This window comes from Octopus sinensis, linkage group LG7 (genome assembly GCF_006345805.1).
Source record: "Octopus sinensis linkage group LG7, ASM634580v1, whole genome shotgun sequence".
Taxonomy (NCBI): Eukaryota; Metazoa; Mollusca; class Cephalopoda; order Octopoda; family Octopodidae; genus Octopus; species Octopus sinensis.
This window is the reverse complement of record NC_043003.1, coordinates 39,852,671-39,869,668: the sequence shown is the minus strand read 5'-3', so window position 1 is coordinate 39,869,668 and position 16,998 is coordinate 39,852,671. Positions and strand designations below refer to the sequence as shown.

The window sequence follows — 16,998 nt, the reverse complement described above, 5'->3', positions numbered from 1 at the left end:
TTTAATCTAAAATATACTCTCCTTCATTTTCTCTAATACTCTTCCTTCTATCTGGTAGACTTGCAAGGCCCCTCTTCCAAAATTCACTTGCTCATGACAAAAAACACTCTTCCAGTACTGTTGTGACTCCATCTACAGAAATCATATTTTTTCCGTCCAAATGATTTTGAAGACTGCAAAATGAATGATAAGCAATGTCCGGCAAATACGGAGGGTGGGGCATCGTTTCCCATTCAAACTGCTCCAGCCTTTGGAATGTCATCCTCACTGTATGTAGCCAAGCATTATCCTGATGGAAGAACACTTTCCGTCTTGAAACCAAAAATGGTCATTTTACTTCTAGCGCTGACTTAAGCCGCTCAAGCTACTCACAGTAGATCTCCTTTGTTGTCATTTGGTTTGGGTTTAAAAGTTCAGTGGACTAAACCTTTCCTATCCCACCTAACAGATAACACCTTACATGGGTGAAGATCTTCAACCTGAGGTGCTGGTGTTTCTTCTTTCCTTACCCACTGTTTTCAACACTTGATATTTTTATAGAGAACCCATTTCTCATCACCAGTCACTATTTGGTCCAAAAAAGGTTCATTCGTGAGATGTGACAGCAAAGAACAGCACACATTCACTCTCTGCATGCAGTTAGACTTGGAAAGTTTGTGAGGAACCCATTAATCCAATTTACTGACTTTTCTGATGGCATGCAGGTGTTGATGAATGGTTGAATGACCAAATCCAAGCTTCTCTGCTAGTTCCTCAACAGTTACCATGTGATTTTGTTCCAACAGGGTTTGCAAGACGTCCTTGTTGAGCTCTACAAATCTTCCAGGATGAGTCTTGTCTTCTAGGCTGTAGTTTCCAGCTCAGAATTTCTGGAACCACCATTGACACTGGCTTACACTTATTGTCCAATCCCCATATACAGCATTAATATTCCTCAAACTTTCCATTGTATTATTGCCTTTATTGAACTCAAAGCAAAATATGTCGAATATGCTCCTTTGTCACTTCCATTATAGCTTTGAAAAAATAGCTGTTAAAATCGAACTGCACTCTTCAAAACTTGCACTAAGAATAAGTACAAAGTAAAATTACTACCTGCTTTTATAGCAAGTTGATGCAGGTAGTTTATTCTTATCCCTCTCCAACTTTTAGTTCATGCAATTGTAAAAACTGCATTATTTATGGGATGACCCAATATAATTTACTGTTATACTCTAGATAAACAAGAGGATTTAACCCAGAGAGTTGGTGTGGACATCAAATCTCAGACATATCCTTGTAATCATATACTAAGACAAGTAACAGTACCTAAGGAAGTGCAGATTTCTAAGATATTTGCATCGATTGGTTGCATATTCTATAAACATACATATAGGCTGTTGGATAAAATTTTTTAATTTTAAACAACTAGCTACATCACATTCAAACACGTTATACTACAATATAATAATAACAATAATTCTTTCTACTATAGGCACAAGGCCTAGAAATGTAGGAGAGGGGCTAGTTGATTATATGTGCTCAACTTGTACTTATTTAACTGAGCTTGAAAGAATGAAAAGCAAAGTCAACGTCAGCAGAATTTGAACTCAGAATGCAAAGGTAGAAGAAATACTGCTAAGCATTTCAACCAGTGTGCTAATGATTCTGCCAGCTCGCTGCCTTACATAATGATAATAATAAGCTTATTGTATATATTGGGCAGGTGCACAACAACTTGTCAGAGAACATTAAAAGAAGAGACAGTCTGGGCACTCCATCACTTATGATGACAAGTGTTCCAGTTAACCCAATCAACAGAACAGCCGGCTCATGAAAATAACATGCAAGTGGCTGAGCATTTCACAGACATGCATATCCTTAATGTAGTTCTCAGGGAGATTCAGTGTGTCATGCAAATGTGACAAGGCTGATTCATTGAACTACAGATACAACTTTTTTGCCAGCTGAGTGGACTGGAGCAGCATGAAATAGTGTCTTGCTCAAGGATTCAAAGCACCGCTGGGAATCAAACTTGTGACCTTACCATTATGAGCAAAATACAGTAACCATTGAGCCATATGCTTTCTGTTGTGAAGGTCAACCACTTGAAATCAACTTTCATCTCTTCTTCCTATATATCTTCCTTTATCCTTTCTTTTTCAGTTTCCTATACCGCTAAGATCACTTGGTACTTCTTTACTCAACTCTTATTCTCTGTGTGCAGATACATTTCCGTAACAGCTTAGCCTTCTTTGTTGCACACTACATCTGATTCCTCTTGTATACAGATTTTCTCTCAGCTCATTTGAGCTGTCATTCATGTGTACACTGATGGTCAATTAGTATGGCATTTCCACAGAATAAATTAACAACGCTAATTGGGTTTATACTCTTTGTGTGTGTGTGTGTGTGTTGGAATATACAAACTCAAGGTAAAAACATTCATTACAAAAGGTAGGCCATATATATTTATATCATCAGGCGGCGAGCTGGCAGAAACGTTAGTGCACCAGGCGAAATAATTAGTGGTATTTCGTCTGCCGTTACATTCTGAGTTCAAATTCCGCCAAGGTCGACTTTGCCTTTCATCCTTTCGGGGTCGATAAATAAAGTACCAGTTACGCACTGGGGTCGATGTAATCGACTTATTCCCTTAGTCTGTCCTTGTTTGTCCCCTCTATGTTTAGCCGCTTGTGGGCAATAAAGAAATATATATTTATCCCTTTCGTTACTAACCCAGCTGAAACCGGCTCTGAGTCTGAGTACAAATGTCTTATTTTCATAAGTTTTGAATTAAAATCTTCCACCAAACCTTAGTCACAATTAATGTTCCTAACACTAGCTGAATGATAACTAAGTTATTTTACTAAAATGCAGGTTACATATATACATTATCATCTTCATTGTCATCTTTGTCATCATAATGCATGGCTACATACAAGTACACATCTATATACAGATATAAACACCTAAAACTTATACACCTACACATATATACATACACATATACACGTACATGCATCATCATCATACACTTATATCTAATTGTATTTATATTCTCAACATACATTCTTTTCATTTACACACTATGTATACACACAATATCTTGTATACACACATGTACATATCAGCCTTGCTACCCACCCACTTTATAATCCTCATCTTCTATGGCCGGTGGTGTTGATGGTGGGGTTAGTCCATGCAAGGCCTGCTGGTTAAAAATTGGTGTACATACCTACCTATTTACTAACATACCTGCCTACCTGTATCTTTCCCTTCAACATCACTATACACCCCCATTACCACCTGTACACCCTGTTACACTGAATTAAGGCTTTTGTGTTGGCAACTGGAAGGCAGAGAGGTGAGTGAGAGGAAATAAGAAAAAAGGTACATTGTATACCCTTGCATGATTTAAATGAATGTTTCTGAAAAATCTGCTTGACTGCCCCCTTCTCTAACTGACCTCTTTCCATCATTGTTGTTGTTGGTGGGGGTCTGTGGAAAGTAGACAAGGATTGACTAGAGGCATGCTTACACCTGTAAGTTTAACTGTTTTTTCAGCATTTTTTATTCAGTTTGTTTAAAAGCATTCTAGAAATATGAAGATTTCTGTTTAAAACATCAGCTTTTGAAGTTGTTTTTTGAATTTTAATCTTTCTTAAAGAATATTTGACATGTATATATATGTGTGTGTGTGTGTGTGTATATATATATATATATATATATATATATATTATATACACATAGGTTTATCTCAAATGTTTAGCCTATTGTCATCATCATTATCTATTGTTGTTTTTCATTTCTTAATACCAACTTTTTATTTTTTTTCTTCCTCATTGAATATTTATCTTTGACATAAAACAGTGGCAGACTGAGAAAGACATTTTTTCATTATAGTCCAAACAAAAATAAAGTGTGGTTTCTTTTTAGAATTTTCAAAAACTTGGCTGTTGATATGATACAAATAAATGTTATAAAGTTGAAGAATATTTTTCAAGTGAAGTTAAATACTTGCCTAGGCTCATTATCATCATCATCGTTATCATTAACAGCATGATCACCATCATTACAATCATCAATATTCCATATCAGCAAGGGAGCCTTTATGTGGCTTCTCAACCTGGAAGAAATAGCAGCCACGTATTCAGATCACATCCTACCTTCTTAGAAAAGAAGGATACACCAAATAATATAGTCCTAGGTGCATTACGCTAAGAAAAAGTCATGCTTCTCATAGTTGAAATACTTTTTTCATTATAGGCCTGCATGATTGGGGTTGATGGCAGTGTGGGGAAGGGTAAACGACACCAACAACCTCTCCATCACTCTCCTATTTCATTAAGTTTGTTGATAATCCTGACATATCAACTTTAACCTGTGATATGTTGAACTTTTTTTTTATCAAAGAAGTGTGCATTTATGTGATCACTCAACTTGCTAAAAATAGCAGTCAAATCACCCTCAACTTACATCCCTCTGTTTTACAGAAACAAGGGAAAAGACACATTAGATGATGTGGTCCTGGATGCACTACGGTTGCCAAAAAAAGAAAATTTTTATATATAAAAGAGAGGTTGTGTGCTGTCTGTCTCCTACGATTTAGATTCCTAACTACTCCCACATTTTGCAGTGCAGTTTAACCAAAACCGGGTATCTTATAGTCGTGATTCATATCGAGCCCTTCTGGGTATTAGCGCGCATCTACGATGAGTCTACGATTTAAAAAAAAATTTACCAACAATTTTTCCCATTTTTAATGCATTTTTAGCATATATAAGGGAAGTAACTCTCTAAAAATTTATTATTAAATCTCAGAACGTAAAAAGCTACAGTAACACCCCCCCTTTGTGGTTAGCCATATTGAGATGGCTATTATACTTTACATCTCTAAAAATGCTTATATAGTTATTTCCCTTACAAACCTGAGCAACGCGGGCGATACTGCTAGTAACATATAAAGACAGGATTGTTATGGTTGAAATGCCTTTGGTTGTAAGTCTACTCAGTCAAAGCTAATCAGGGACTAAAAAATAGCAACAATACTACAGAAATATGATTGTTGTTGATTAATGGCATTTCATCTATCTCTGCATTCTAAGTTCAAATGTCTTTGGCATTGACTTTGTCTTTCATCCTTTCAGGGTCGATTAAATAAGTAGCAGTTGAGTACTGGAGTTGGTGTAATCAACTTGCTCTGCTTCCACAGAATTTCGAGCCTTGAGACTATAGCAAAAACGCTTATCCACCGAAGTTGATTTTGCCTTTCATCCTTACAGGGTCGGATGTACCAATCAAGTACTGGGGGTTATAATTGACTAACCCCCTCCCACCAAATTTCGGGCCTTGTGCCTCGAGTAGAAAGGATTATTATTATTATTATCAAGGCAGCAAGCTGGCAGAATCGTTAGCACCAGTTACGCACTGGGGTCGATGTAATTGACTTAATCCCTTTGTCTTTCCTTGTTTGTCCCCTCTGTGTTTAACCCCTTGTGGGCAATAAAGAAATAAGAATCGTTAGCATGCTGCCAGGCAAAATGCTTTGCAACATTGCATCCATCTTTATGTTCCATGGTTAAATGCCACCAGGGTCAACTTTGCATTTTGTCCTTTTGGGTTGAATACTGGGGTCAATGTAATCAACTTACTTGCTCCCTTGAAATAGCTGACCTCGCACCAAAATTAGTTTGACATCTTGGGAAAGTTATAGCCAGAGCAATCTACATGGCATAAAATGTGTCATGACACATCAAAACAATTTGTGTTGATGAAATGGAACAATAAAAGAATTATACCCTGCAATCAGGATATAGCGGGGCTACGAAAAGAGTCCCAGGGAGTAGCGTCCCTGCCTTCCTGAGCTAGTTTTCCACTACATTTGTTAAAAATCGTGGTAGAGGCCTTGGTCTCAAGACCACTCATATCTAGAAACTGAGATTGGGGGTAAGCAAGGGCATGCTCCTTGTAGAAAATCCAACTCCAAAAAAGCCTAATGATAGCAAAGGAGAAAGGGCACCAGCCAGCCAACCCAAAGGTTGGGGTGGGCTGCACCTGCCTGCCTCAGTCACAATAAATTGCTGACTTTGTACCAAAGTGTGAAAGCATTATCATTATTATTGTTATCTCTCTCTATATAAACGGCAGTTTGTCTGTGCATGTTTCTGTGTGTCTGTTTGCTTGTACCCTCACCCTGACCACGGCTTTCAACCGATTCTGATGAAACTTGACACACACATAGCCCAATGTCATAATTCAAAACTAACGCAGCGAAAATTTTGAAAAGTTCCCCCAGTTCTGAAAAAAATCGATAAATTCGACATGGGGTCGAGAATCAGAAACACAACCCACAAACTGTCTAGGGGACGCAACTCCACCTTTTTTTAACTAAAAAAAAAATTTACCATCATTTTTTTCCATTTTTTTGCTATTTTTTGGCTATAACTCTCTAAAAATGCTTTATAGTTATTTCCCTTACAAACCTGAGCAACGCCGGGCGATACTGCTAGTTTATATATAATTGAGTGAGAGAGAGTAGTGAGTGCCATCAAAGTGATGCTGGGGTACAAATATATGAAGGTCACTATACCCATCATGACTACACGTCTAATAAGAGTACACCATCATAACTCTAAGTGTGTGACATAATGATCTCCTATCAAGATAAACAGCATATGACTTTGCAGCTGGAGCCCAGTTAGAATTTTATGCAGGTTGAATAGCCTATACAACTCAAAAATTCCCTGTTTAAGGGTTGTTTAAGGATGATGAATGAAGCACCCATGTTTCCAAAGGCAAATTATTCAAATCCCAAAGAATTCCTGTCAACACATGGCTATGATGCTCCCCACTATCTGCTCGTGATCAGAGATGCACATATCATCAGCCATTAAGGGACATGCTCAACTGGTTAAGGTCAAGCAACTGACAAGCAAATCCGTGGTATTGAGCAGAACATTTGCTGTAGTCATCCGTTTATACCAAGACAAAATATGTGCATGACAACACTTCCAATCAGTTAAGATCAGAAGCCATGAGAGCCAGTGCCTAGTACTGCATCAAGGCAAATTTTTATTATCATTATCATCAAAACTGTCATTCCTATATCATCATTTTCATCTTAATCATTAGCTTTGTAATCATTATTCTATTACTATCATCATCATCATCAACTGTAACAAAATATTAGTATTATGGTCATCAGTATCATCATCATCTATGGTGATTATCTTCATTCTTATTGTTGCTATCATTATCTTTCTTATTTTAATAGTTATTATTATCATCATTATTCTCATCATCTATATCATTGTCATTAAGAGAAAAGAAAAATTACATCCATCTGAATATAAAATGCCATTCTCTCTCTCTCTCTCTCTCTCTCTCTCTCCCTCACACACACACACACACAACTGACAAATTTTCATGGTTTGTGAATCTAATGAAATACCACTATTTTTAGTATTGCCTTATTCATTATATCGCACCAGTTAATTTGTTTCTTTATTCATGACAAATTTCCATCACAATTTTTAGCATTAACTACTTATTACCATCATATCTAGTGACATCACCTTTTGTTATGTGTTTTGCTCTGGTGGTGGCAAACTGGCAGAATTGTTAGCATACCAAACAATGCTTAGCAGCATTTCTTCTGACTCTTTACAATTTGAGCTCAAATCCCACCAAGGTCATCTTTACCTTTCATCCTTTTGTGATCAATAAAGTCAAATACCAGTCAAGTACTGAAGGAATTGTAATTGACTAACCCACTTGTGAGTGGATTTTAGTTGATGGAAACTGTAAAACACCTTTCATGTGTGTGTGTGTGTATCTTTTACTTTGTTTCAGTCAGACTGGCCTTGCTGGGGTACCACCTTGAAGAATTTTAGCAGAACAAGGCGACGCCCTGTACTTAAGCCTAGTCAATTCTGCCAGTCTCTTTTGCCAAACCTTTAAGCTGTGGGGACATAAACACACAAACACCAGTTTTCAAGCAGTATTGGAGGAGGACAAACACAGGCACAAAGACATGCACATAAAGATATATTTATATATCTATATCTATCTATATGTTTTTGTTGTTGTTGTTGTTGGTATTATTATTATTATTATTATTTTGTATTATTATTTTATCTGAAGATAATGGAATAGGTATGATAGAATGTCTATTTAGTTTTTAGCTATAATCCATCTGTGATTTGAGTTTAAATCCAGCTACGTTTACTGACGCATTTCATCAAACCAGGTTCTCAAACTTAGCAACTGTCTTGCATTGGCATAAATCTAATCAACTATACTCCCCTATCACCACCGCTATCATCATCATCAACATCATCAACAATAATAGTTTCAAGTTTTGCACAAGGCCAGCAATTTTAAAGGAGTAGTTAAGATGATTACATTGAGTCCAGTCATCAACTAGTATTTATTTTAACAACTCTGAAAGGATGAAAAGGGGGCAAAAAAAATTTAAATCAACATTGGTAGAATTTGAACCCAGAGCATAAAGGGCTGGAAGAAATGCTGCCAAGTATTTTGTCCAACTTGCTAACAATTCCACCAGCTTGCTACCTTATACAACAATAACGACAATAACAATAAGATTGTAACCATGTTCCATTACAAGAAATCATTATTCTCTTAACTCTAGAATGATGGGGTGACAGGAGCAGCAGAGTACCAGACTAATGACTTTGCTGAATTTAATTATGCTCCCTTACATACTTTGTTCAAATCCTGCCTGCTTTGACTTAGCGTTTGTTTCATCTCTTGGGAGTTATAAAATATAGAACCAGCCATGTACTGATGATGAGTCGCTTACCTATATTCCTACTTACAAATCTGTGAATTTGTGCCATGACCTAAGGGTGATAATTATCTTAACCTAGGCACACAATTATCAACACAAATGTACATCAGATGAATGGAAAAAATTTCGTAAGAGTTTCATTAACGAAATGGCACTTCTTGGTAACAATAGTTTCTTTAGTTATATGTGTACAAGTGGTTAAGGTTCATTTGTATATCTATATATATAAAACTCTAGTTGTGTGAGTGTCTGTCCCCTTCGATTTAGATTCCTAACTCCTCCCACATTTTGCGGTGCAGTTTAACCAAATTCGGGTATCTTATAGTCGTGATTCATATCGAGCCCATCTGACTATTAGCGCGCGTCAACGATGAGTCTACGATTTTAAAAATAATTTAACATCATTTTTTATTCCATTTTAATGCATAAAATGCATCGTGTGTCGATGGCGGCGGAGTTGGCGTCCATGGTCACAGCTGCACCTGTTTGCTTCTCCCCCTTCTTCCCTCCCTCGTGAAGCTGTGGGGAAGGGAGTGTAAAGAAATCAACGTCGTAATGCGTTGTGAAGGAGACCAGCGTTCTTTTAGAACAACGACTTCATGGCTTGAAGACACCAAAACAAAAATGGCTAAGAAAGCCCGAATTTATAAGGGAAGTAACTCTCTAAAAATGCTTATATAGTTATTTCCCTTACAAACCCGAGCAACGCCGGGCGATACTGCTAGTATATATATATTTGGCATTAGAATGTACATCTAGCTATTGAAACCATGCCAAAGCTGATGCTGGAGCTTGGCTTTGCCCTGCAGCTCACTGGTTCCTGTCAAACTATCCAATCTATGCCAACATGGAAAATGAACAAATGATGATGGTGGTGGTGGTGGGGAGAAGGAGGAGGATTCTGGCAGAATCATTGAAAGGTTGGAAAAAAATGCCATATGACATTTGTTCTGACTGTTCTGAGTTCAAAATCCACCAAGGTCAACTTTGCTTTTCATCCCTTCATGGTCTACAAAATAAAATACCAATCAAGTAGTGGGGTCTATGGTATCAATTAACCCCTTTCCTTCTGAATTTTCTGGTCTCCTCTCTAAATCGGAAACAATCATCCTTAGATGATGAACTGGCAGAATCGTTAGCATGTGAGAAAAAGTGCTTAGTGATATTTCTAGCTCTTTATGATCTGAGTTCAAATACCATTGAAGCTAGCTTTGAAATTTCAGGCCTTTCCTATAGGAGAAAGAAAGAACTATTATTGTTACCATAAAAGGAGTGAATTGGTAAAATAGTTAGTGCACTGGGCAAAATGCTTAGTAGCATTTCTTGCATATTTACATTATGAGTTCAAATTCCACTTAGGTCAACTTTGCCTTTCATCCTCGTGGGGCTGATAAAATAAGTACCAGTTGAGCACTGGGGTCAATGTAATCAACTTACCCCATTCCCCAAACTTACTAGCATTGTACCCAAATTTCAAATTGCTATTGTTACCTCAAAGTGGTGAGCTGGAAGAATAATTAGCACAGTGGACAAATTAAATAGCGGCATTTTTTTCCAGCTCTTTTCATTCCTAGTTCAAATTCTGTTTATGTCAGCTTTGCCTTTCGTGCTTTCAGGATTGTTAAAATAAAATACTAGTCAAGTACTGGTGTTGATGCAATCAACTAACCTAAAACTGCTGTCTTTGTGCCAAAATTTGAAACAATTATTATTATTGCCTTAATTTTTGAATCATGACGTTTTAATTACATATAGTTTAAGAGGATGCTACTTGGGTTAATTTATTGAGCATGTGTGCATTGCATGTTGCGGAAGATGTGATTAATTTTGACAATGGCAAGGAAAACAAGGAAAAAATATGATGATGGCTGTGGCAATGATGATAATGGCAATATTGATGATGATGGTGATGTTTTTTTTATGATATGATCTGCATCAGTAGTTACCAAAGTGCCCACCACTGGGGTGGTGGAAAGTTCCAAGGAGACATTGAAGAAAAGTGGAGCAATAATTGGGTAGCTATTAATGTAAAAATTGAGAGCGTAATGGGGTGGCGATTCATGTAAAAACAACAAAATAATGGGTCCATTAGGTTAAGTTTTATTTATGAAATACAGTTGCTTCAGAAAGAGGTCTATCTTTGTGATGGTTAGTTGGGGTCATGGTGCTAGGAATGTGGTTTGGGTGTCAAGGGAGCGGCAGCCTGAAAATGTTTGGGAACCACTGATCTACATGATGATAATTATCATATCATCGTCATCATCAAGGGTAAAACATGAATTATTCTATTAACTACTTTCAGAACCCAGGTTTAGCTAGAATTACCTCCCTTAATATCCCCCCTTTTTCTTTTTCTCCCTTTCTCTTTCTCTTCCTCTCTCCTTGAAAAATGTATCAACTTTACGAGTTAAATTATTGTAACGAAATAGCTCTTCAACTGTTACAAATTCACCCCACTGGGAACCTGGTTTTATACTCTGCAACTCTCATGGATGATATTTAGGATACTTTTATTTCTAATTTCATTTTTCATTTTTCTTTGTCTTTTTAGGTTCAATATATATAAGGTTAAACTGCTGTTTTAGTTAGCCTGTACAACACTTGATGGTTGGCTATAGTCTAGGATATACACAGCACCATTGACAAGATGACTCCAACAGCTGGAAGTTACGCAGTGCTGGCCACTCGACGCAAAACAGAACATGTGGACTGGCGAAAGATAGCTGCACTAAACATAGATCAAATGTATCAGACATTTGATTACAACACACTCCAGGAGAATATCTATGGCATAACATTTTGTGATATAGAACAAGAAGTGGTACGCCTTTCATTTTGCTTATAACCGATTCTAATGCTTTAATTTCATTTTGTTTTTTCTTTCTTTTCCCTGAGACATCTCATCTCTTCAGAATGGATGAGTGTTCTTATTAGGGCCCAAAAAATTTTTTTTAATTCTATCTTGGACAATTGTTGATATTTTATTTGTTGTAAAGGCAACAAGCTGGCTAGATCATTAGCATGCTGGGCAAATGCTTAGCACCATTTGTCTGCCTTTACATTCTGAGTTCAAATTCCACCAAGGTTGACTTTATCTTTCATTTTTTTGGAGAAGATAAATTAAGTACCAGTTGAACACTGAGGTTGACATAATTGACTTATTCCCATCCCCCAAAGTTGCTAGTCTTGTGCCAAAGCTTGAAACCAATATTCAAATTAAGAGGGCAGAAAATAGCAGAATTGTTAGTGCAACAGACAAAATGTTGAGCAGTATTTAGTCACATTCCTTTTTATTCTGATTTCAAATTGCACCTTTTCAATCATACATGTCAACTATTGAGGTTGATGTAATCTACTATATTCATTCCTTAAAATTTGTGACTTTGTATTTATAGGAGAAACCAATATTTTACAAGTTAAGGGCAATAGGGCAATAGGAATGGAACAGCATCAGATTAAACATAGAATACTTCTATTTGCAGCCAATGTTGTTTAACTTAATAGCTCTACTCGGTGATGTGTTTAAAGTATTGTTTTGAGACAACATAACCCCTGTTTACTAGGAAATACTTGATCTAATGCCATAGTTTTCTATGGATTTATGTTTGATGTATTTTTTTAACACAACATTATGGTGATTTCTGTTGGAAGCCTTTGCTGAGTCTAGATTAATTATCCTACCCTATTATCCTGTGGTATGTTAGATGGTTGTTGTATATATAACATGGAATCTAGTGCTATATTCACTGGGAATTTGTCTCCATACACTAAATGCATTAACTGAAACAAGAGAAATATTCAAAACATAGTGCTGTCCTTTATGGCAGGTACCACTCAAAGGTTGAAACAAGGACTGAACATATGATCTTAGTCAGTATCTGAACATATTTTTTTTTGTTTTATTACTCTGAGAAGGCAGTGTTGTGCCCATAGTCTACCAAGACTTTCCTAGTTTGGGTTGGATAAAAATGACTTGCTAAGGCCAGTTGGGTTAATGCTCAGTGTAGATTGTTACAGATTAGTACTGGGAGAGAAATGTTGGTACTTGTCGGGAGGAGGGATCGCCAGAATGTTTAACTATCTGCACACCACATTCCTACTCTGTACCAATATCTAATATAATTATTTCTACCTTCTCTCTTACAGGACAATAAAATAATTGACCCAAATTATATCAAGTTATTTAAGTTATCTCAGTTAATTATTGAATATTTATTGGTAAGTACCTTCCATTTTGTCACAGCTTCAGCATTTAAATCAGCCACACCTGGCCCAAATATTCTGTTTGTTTTATATTCAAGCCACCCAGATCCAGCCTCTTACATCTATCTTTCAATGCTATTCTACAAATAATCACTCACATTATGGAAATCTTGTAGCTACAAGATAATGCATGATTAATTCAAAACATTAATTAAATAAGCATTACTTTTAATAGGATAATCTAAATGCTAAATGGTTCCTGAGAAGAAGGTTACATGATGCTGTGAGGGAACAAGATACATACTATCAATAACCTCTCTATTCTATATACATGTTCTAGCTGTCTAAATGGAGGCCCAGGGAACAGATATGTAACACTTAAAAGTCATTCTTAAGTCTTTGACTTGGCTTTTGTTTTTTGGGTTTGTAATCTTTCCAATTGTTGTGTGAGACTCAAGCTGGTAGGAAACCAGTGCTGCGAGACTGTGTCACATTAGCATAAGTTTACTGCTCATTAGATTTATAGCAGGTCTATTTCTAAGGAAAGTTCTCAGCCTTCTTATCACTAAACACCCAACAACAATATAAGAGCAGTATATGCTATCAGTCAGCAAGCAATGACATGTCCCATGCTGCTCTGTGCTCCAGGGTACAGCAAAGCAGCTGAAGGAAGATTTTGAATTTATCTCTATGTAAGCTGTAATCACAATTAATTTTGATATTATTATTATTATTATGTTTCTCTTCTGAATGTGACCTCCTTTGTTCCAGAACTCACAAGAATACTTAACTCATCAACTGGGAAGTGTGGAAGAGAGAATCAAGAAGCATGAACAGGTAAGAGTTAATTTGAAAGGATTTTGTATTTGTTATTGTTGCTGTTTAAGCCTCAGTTTAGATTGCATTTTACATTCCAGTTGTAAACAGCCTGTCATTTATTGAGATAAAAGTACACAGGACTACAATAACCAATGTACCATTCTCTTTTTAAGACAGTTGGATATGATACAAGGGAGACTTCACTTCTAGTTCTTGCAGCTTGAGTAAATATATATAGAGAGACTCTAGTATTGCGGTGTGAAAGTGGGGGTTAAGTGTCAAATTTTGCTTGCAATATATCGAAATTAAATTCGAAATCAAACCAAATTGAATTCAAAATCGAACCAAATTGTATTAGAAATCGAACCTAATTCGACTGGCACCCATGCCAACTTTCCTTCACTGGACACTAAACTCTGCTTGCAAAGACCTGTTGGGGCAAGTGAAATCAAAATTAACCAAATTTGATGACTGGCACCCATACCAGTAGAGTGCTAACAGCTCCATATGAGCGGGAACACTGCCAGAGCAGCTGTCTGGCTTCCATGCCGGTGGCACATAAAAAGCACCATTTGAGCGTGATCGTTACCTGCGTCGCCCTACTGGCATGTGAACAAAACATTCGAGCAAGGTTGTTGCCAGTGCCGCTGGACTGACTCCTTTGCAGGTGGCACATAAAAAACACCATTTGAGCGTGACCGTTGCCAGTACCGCCAGACTGGCCCTCGTGCTGGTGGCATGTAAAAGCACCCACTACACTCTTGGAGTGGCTGGCGTTAGGAAGGGCATCCAGCTGTAGAAACTCTGCCAGATCAGATTCTATATTCAGATTCTTAACAGCACAATGTTGTAAATGTTTCTGGCTTGGGAAATTATTTCACTTTGTTATTTATTACTGTCAAGGTTTTATTGATGTTGTTTTTAATCCTACAGAAGGAGAATGATCTCAAGCAACAGATTGAGAAACTCCAGAAGGAGCTTTCTAAAATCAGCAGGGAGAGTCACAAGAGGAAGAAACTGTTGATGGCCCAGCAACAGCTCATTCATGGTGTACCCGGGAATTACCATAAGGTACTTGATGCTTTTATAAGTTACAATGTGGTATTATGTGTGCGTAGGTTAGCTATAGCATTAAGGCTGCTGCTGTTGTTACTGGTGGGAGCAACAGCAGCCCTAATGTGATTGGCTACATGGTGGTGGTCGTGGTGGTGGGCTAACTGTGCTGTTGGTACTGCTGCTGTTTCACACATCATGATTTGCTGTTTTGTAGTGAATTATGGGTAGTATTGATTTGTTGCTGCTAGTGATGAAATTTGGATAGTTGTAATTGTTTAACCCCCAAGTCAAACTTGAGTAAATCCATGATCAAAACCAACCAAACAATGACCATTCCTTCTTTCCAGCATGTACCATAGAATATATTATCCAATCCATCTTGTTTTTGAGATGGCAGAGTAAAACATGTAGCGGTGCATGGCTTAGTGGTTAGGATGTTGCACTCATGATCATAAGATTGTGGTTCCAATTCTTGGATCAAGTTCTTGAGCAAAGCATTTCACATTACTCCAGTCCACTCAGTTGCTAAAATTGAGTTACCATGCAATGGACTAGTGTCCTATCCAGTAGGGGAATATATACACCTCAGAATCCAGGAATCCAGCCTTATGAGCCTATGACTCAGGAAGGACTTTTGATCCTTCTTTTTAAAAGTATAGTGTAAAATAAATTTGGCTGATATTTCTAGTAGCCTAAGTAATCATATAGAGGCTTCGTAGTAGGCTCGTTTATAGTCGTGTTAGTTGGTAGTGAATGGTAGTTAGATTGGTAGGCTGTGATCAGTATTGGTTTGATGGATGTTGATGTGATATTGAAAAAGTTTAGGGGTTATGTCAATTTGAGGGGTATCCAAATTGATGGAGGATGCTACTTTTACAGCTTTGGACAGATTGGAGAAATAGTCTGCTCATGCAAAACAAGTTTTAAGGAGATTAGTGAAGCTTGGGTTATAGCTCAAATAGAAAGATAAGTAGTGGTGGCTCAACATTAAGAGATTAATGATGGCTTATAGGTGAAGGTTGGTTGTGGTTGTGGTTGGAAATTATAGGAATGACTTAAAGGAATAGTTTGACTAGGTTTGAGAAAGAGGATTGGTGTGGCTAAAAAATCATAATATAAAGGTTATAATTACAGATTGCAATAATAAATTGAACTGTATTTTCCATTTCTGTTACTTATATCTTTCAGTTAATTTGAACAATTCTATTTATAAGTAAATAAATACCGTATTTACTTGTGTGTATGTTGCAGTAATGTACATAAGTTGCTCTCCTAATTCAGTGTTAAATCTTAGTACAAATTATTTTCCCTCTGTAGTTTCAACTTCGCCCCATAAGTGACACCTTAGTTTTTCAGTTAAAATGAAATATGATATAGGGTGCCTTGACACATGAGTATGTACAGTAATTCTATTTTACATTTCCTCCAAACTTCATTTTTAAATTCTTCCTTATGTTTTTTTCTAACCTTTTCCTTTGCAGTGTCCTTATTGTCCGAAAGCATTTCTACACCACTCATACTTACAGACCCATTTGACAAAGCGACACAGTGACATCACAGTGGTCCCTACCACTGCAGTAAACACAGATGGTGACAGTAGTAGTGGCCATGGCAGTGGTAGTCGTAGTATCATGCCAGCATCAGATACTAACAACCTGGCTTTTGAAAAGGAACTGAAGTTGCTCAGGGATCAGCTGCAAGCCTTTGAAGAAAGAGACACTCAAAAACATGTAAATTTCTCTTGAGTCTATTAATATTGGTTTCAAATTTTGACACAATGCCAGCAAGTTTGAGGGAGGGGCTTAATCAATTATCTCGATTCTGGTGATCAACTGGTATTTATTTTGTAGACTCCGAAAGGATGAAAGGTAAAGTCAACATTGGTGGAATTTAAACTTAGGTGTAAAGACAGACAAAATACCTCTAAGCATTGTACCTGGTGTCTTGAATATATTTATATTAAAAGTTTGTATTTAAATCATAGTATTATCATCACCATTATTTAATATCTGTTTTCTCTGCTAGTATGGGTTGGACAGTTTGACAAAATGTAAAGGGGGTTGCATTGAGCTCCAGTGTCAGCTTTGACATAGTTTCTATTGTTAGTTGCGCTTCCAGATACCAAC

At 37.0% G+C, this 16,998-nt stretch overlaps 1 protein-coding gene across 3 annotated transcripts in view; it reads left to right on the top strand.

Annotated features, from left to right (window-relative positions):
• LOC115213773 (zinc finger protein DZIP1L-like) overlaps nt 1-16,998 on the top strand; it is a 60,390-nt gene that overhangs the window by 4,458 nt on the left and 38,934 nt on the right. For 2 of the 3 annotated variants that reach the window (XM_036504723.1, XM_029782602.2), the window contains exons 2-6: nt 11,346-11,615; nt 12,941-13,012; nt 13,769-13,834; nt 14,750-14,887; nt 16,354-16,602. In XM_036504723.1, coding sequence (XP_036360616.1) covers nt 11,442-11,615; nt 12,941-13,012; nt 13,769-13,834; nt 14,750-14,887; nt 16,354-16,602 — 699 coding nt within the window. In that variant the 5' untranslated portion in view covers nt 11,346-11,441. Of the gene's footprint in view, nt 1-3,470; nt 3,525-11,345; nt 11,616-12,940; nt 13,013-13,768; nt 13,835-14,749; nt 14,888-16,353; nt 16,603-16,998 lie in introns of those variants that run through there. The other variant, XM_036504722.1, reaches the window with a different exon arrangement.